The sequence below is a fragment of the Asparagus officinalis genome, chromosome 2 (assembly GCF_001876935.1).
Source record: "Asparagus officinalis chromosome 2, Aspof.V1, whole genome shotgun sequence".
NCBI classification, from domain to species: domain Eukaryota; kingdom Viridiplantae; phylum Streptophyta; class Magnoliopsida; order Asparagales; family Asparagaceae; genus Asparagus; species Asparagus officinalis.
The window spans coordinates 7,745,491-7,749,973 of record NC_033795.1 but is presented as its reverse complement, the minus strand read 5'-3'; the positions used below and the strand labels follow the sequence as shown (position 1 = coordinate 7,749,973).

The window sequence follows — 4,483 nt, the reverse complement described above, 5'->3', positions numbered from 1 at the left end:
TTTGATCTGGTCTTGTGGTGTATGAATAGTAGCACGAGGAAGAGTAGAGGGAGTGGAACTGCTGCTAGGACTGAGAGAGTCATGCTCGTAGTGAGGATTGTGTGAATTTGGGAGAAGGGAGATCAATATACATACATAATATGGTTCTTTGTTAACTTTCTATATTTTTCAATAATCAGTTGTTTTATCCATGAAGATGCATGAGGTCAGTTGGAGAGCAGACAGCTTGGCTTCCAGCAATATAGAAGATGAGGTATCTTTCGGTAATGGTCTATATATATTTTAGTTCAAAGCACATGGTTGCACATGCAAGTTTTATGTGCTCTCTTGGTTAGATAATGCATTTCTAATTAAAATACACATGTAGTAGTGAAAGCTTGGTAGATGATGGACATACATATTCAATATATAGTTGTTATGTTCAATACACACAAGTGTACAGTTTTAAGTTGCACAATTGCTTTTATATGCTGCTTGAATTGTAGCAGTTATAGTTTGCTAAAAGCCTGTCAAGGAAACTCTAATTTGCTAAACTAGGCTATTTGTTTGCTAAAAGCCTGTCAAGGAAACTCTAATTTGCTAAACTAGGCTATTTGTGTGAGGCTTATCTTATCGGCACAAAGCCTGTCAAGGAAACTCTAATTTGCTAAACTAGGCTATTTGTGTGAGGCTTATCTTATCGGCACAAAGCTTACGTTTTTGCCCTTTTTTCTTTTGGGGCATTCTACTGCAGGATGGGAATGGAGATATGGTTTTTTATTTACTTCCTATATTTGTCAATAACCTGTAGTGCTTCCAGAATAAGGGGTCAGTTGGGAGAGCAGACAGCTTGTCTTTCGCCAATTTATTTTAAGATGAGGAGGGAGAATTTTTTTAAAAATATATTTTTAAAAAATAATCAGCAAAATCGACCACCCTTCTGTGAAAGTATTAGCAGAATCGACCTCTTTTTGGTCGGCTGGCCGAAAAGAGGTAGATTTTGCAAAATATCAACTTTAAAATACACGGGACTTCCCGTGTAATTAGTCATTGTTAATTAAACCTTAACCATTTTAGCACAAAGTATATGAGACTACTATTTCATATTAACCGTAATCACGAGATTTCTAGTCCCGTGTATTTTAATGTTGATATTTTATAAAATCGACCTCATTTTGTCCAATCGAGATGATGTGGCCAAAATGATTGGACAAAATGAGGTCGATTTTGCTAAATATTTTCAAAAAAAGTCGATTTTGCTAAATTTTTTTCAAAAAATGGTCTTTTTAAAAAATTTCTCCAATGAGGGATCTTCTGGTAACGGTTTATATTTTAGCTCAAAGCTCATGGTTGCCCATGCGCTTGCTTAGTTACATATACATTTCTAATTTTGGAATGCAGATGTAGTAGTTAAAGGTAAACAATCGGCAGATAACGCACATTCAGACTCATCAGTCGTCATGTCCAATACACAAGTAGTGTGTGGTTTTATAGTGGACAATTGATTATGGTTACTGCTGTAGGCTACATATATACGCATCATCGATCAATTTGCTTCCTTGTAGTTAGTTGCTACAAGGCGCAAATCAGTTGCTCTACGTGTTACAAGACCTGGGGCTTCATGCATGTCAATGTTTTCTCTTTCCACTCCTGGTGGGAGTTCCCAATTAAAAGCATAGAGCAGATTTGCCAATGCTAGTTCTACAGTTTCAACTCCAAACTGTATCCCAGGACAGATCCTTCGACCCGCGCCAAAAGGTATGAACTGAAAATCTTGTCCTCTATAGTCGACTGAGCTCCCAACGAACCTGTCCGGATTGAATTCCTCCGGGTTTTCCCAAGCGTCTTCATCTCTTCCTATCGCCCAGGCATTCACGAGCACTCTAGTCTTTGCGCTGACGTCGTAGCCATTGATCTCGCAGTGCTGTATGGTTTCTCTTGGCACCAACAAAGGAAGCGGAGGGTGCAATCTCAGGGTCTCGTTCACTACACATTTGATGTATTGAAGCTGAGCTAGATCGTTTTCCTCGACTTTTCCCTTCTTGCTTGCCGCTTTTCTCACTTCCTCTTGTGCCTTCTTCATCACATTTGGTTTTCTTGCTAATTCTGCCATCGCCCACGCTATGCTTGCTGATGATGTGTCTGTTCCCCCAACAAAAATATTCTGCAAAAGCACAGGCCCAATTAAGTTATAGTTGCATTCTTGGCGTATAACCATGAGTTTGTTCTTTCTGCATGTAAAGGTCTGCTATGCACGTCTTTTTTTTTTATCAATCCACATTTTTTTCTTATTAATTGGAAAAGGACCTGACCACATTTTTTTTCTCCAACAGTAGTATTAAGCATTTCTCTTTAGGTAGAAGTGCCTTTCGATTAGTACACTTGCCTTCTTTTCCCAGAAAAAGCAGAGTCTTTTTGTTGCACAGTAATGCACATTTAGAAAAGGATAGTATAGCAACTCTTTAAGTCCTCTTCCAAAGATCTAATAAGAAATTTTGCTAAAATTGAGCCTGGGAGTTAGAAGCCTACTTTTAGCATGGGGGTCTGATCTGCTTCAGATGCACATCAGTGATGGAGCTTCGTTGCAGGAAGAAGTATGCGGAGCTGAAACAGGAGGGAAAGTTCGGTATACATTTTCACCCTTTACAAGAAAGCAAAGAAACCTTATTTCAATTGGTAAGGACGAGCAACCTAGCGGTTCGGTCAGTTTGGACAAATTTTCTCTAAACTGAAAATTTCAGTTCGATCTATTTGGTTTGGACTTAGATCCCTTCAGTGACAAAAATGGACTATTTCTGGCCAAAAGAAACATGCAGCTCAAGGGATTTTAGGACGGTTGAAACGAAAAATATGAATCGAGGGACTGATGAAAGATAATGCCGAACGACTCATGTCGATCAACTCAAATAATAATGAAAAACTGATTAACCCTCACTCTAATTTTCAGCATTTAAACCTCTACTAATATTGATCTGCAAAATACTTTCTTAGAAATATCCAAATTTTCTTGCAGTCAAAGCTTCTTCTTTATCTAATATTTATACTGCCTAACGGTAGAAAGTAAATTTGGGGAAACAAAAAAAAAAAAAAAACTGCATAGATACCATGAGAGCCCCCTTGATGTGATCCATAGTAAGTTGTCCTTCTTCCCATAATCTTAACAAAACATCCACAATATCCTCTTTGCCATCTTCCTTTCTCCCATCCTTCATGTGCGCATCAATCACCTCTTGGTAAAATTCATCCAAATCTCTTGCATTCCTTTTCATCTTCCCCAGCTTCCCTGTCATCTTATCGAGCCACCCCAGTCCCGGAAAATAGTCCCCAACATAGAAGCTCGCGACGGTGTCGTTGCCCGATTCAAGAAGCCTTTGAAACCTGCTCTTCTCTCCATACTCCCCTTCGCTCCTATAACCGAAAGCAACCCTGAACGTGATGTTGTTAGCCAGACGAACCACGAACTCTGTGATGTTAACCGTTGCGTTTGTATCGGAGCGAGTCCTTATCGAACTGATCATTCCCTCAATCTCTTCCTCTTGAACCAGTCTGAATGAAGTTAACTTCTTCGAGCTCAATAGTTTGAGCACGAAGATCTTACGTAGGTTTCGCCAGGAATCACCATAGGGGGCACCAGCAACATCACAGCCATCGTAGGTGTACTCCTTAAAGGAGACGGTGGAAGCTCGGGAGCAGAAGGCAAGGTCATGAGTTTTGAGGACTTGCTTAGCTAGGGAAGGGGAAGAGATCACAAGTACAGGTACCCGGCCGAGGCTTAGCTTAAAGATAGGGCCATGGATTTTGGAGAGCCTGTGGAGGGATTGGTGCAGAAGGAGGCTCAGCTGGTGGAGGTTTCCGATGACGGGGAGCGGCGGCGGGCCGGGTGGGCTTCTGCATTTGGGCTTTGGTTTGGTCTTGTGGTGTACGAATAGCAATGGGAGGAGGAGGAGGAGGAGGAGGAGAAAGAGTTGCACTGCTGCTGTGATTGAGACAGTCATGTTCCTGAAGAGGGAATATGTGGAAGGGGGGGAAGGGGGGGGATCAATATGAAGATATTTACAAACTACATAGAGCAAGACGTTTTTATCACTGAAAAGACTGATCTATGTCTACTATATCTTTTCGTCAATAATCAGCTGCACTCTCACATCAAGGCGGGGTCAGTTGTAGGTCAGACAGCTTGATTTTTTTTAGCAAGTTAGATCTACTTGAAGTGGTAACTACTTTAGTTTTCTTTAGCTACCTTATTCTATTAAATTCTGCCAATCAAGTCCTTGATTGACTTTGCCAACTCGATATGATTGATCGCCGATTACTCTGAGGCTGGGGATGTGATTTTGGATTGCAGACTTCTTGATTAATTTTCTTGGAGTAATTAAGATCTTCATATCTTCTTTACCTTTGCCGGAAAAATCGAAACCACCAACCTTATTAATTTCTGCTGAGATACAACCAGAACATTGAAATATACAAATGCGGACATAAACCGGACACGTATTGACCTCAC

At 40.5% G+C, this 4,483-nt stretch overlaps 1 protein-coding gene across 1 annotated transcript; it reads right to left on the bottom strand.

Annotated features, from left to right (window-relative positions):
• LOC109830110 (cytochrome P450 71A1-like) lies at positions 1,283-4,024 on the bottom strand. Its single transcript, XM_020397266.1, has 2 exons — positions 3,084-4,024; positions 1,283-2,143 (listed from the first exon to the last, which is right to left on the bottom strand). The coding sequence occupies exons 1-2, from the start codon at positions 3,972-3,974 to the stop codon at positions 1,526-1,528; spliced, it is 1,509 nt and encodes a 502-aa protein (XP_020252855.1). The 5' UTR covers positions 3,975-4,024; the 3' UTR covers positions 1,283-1,525.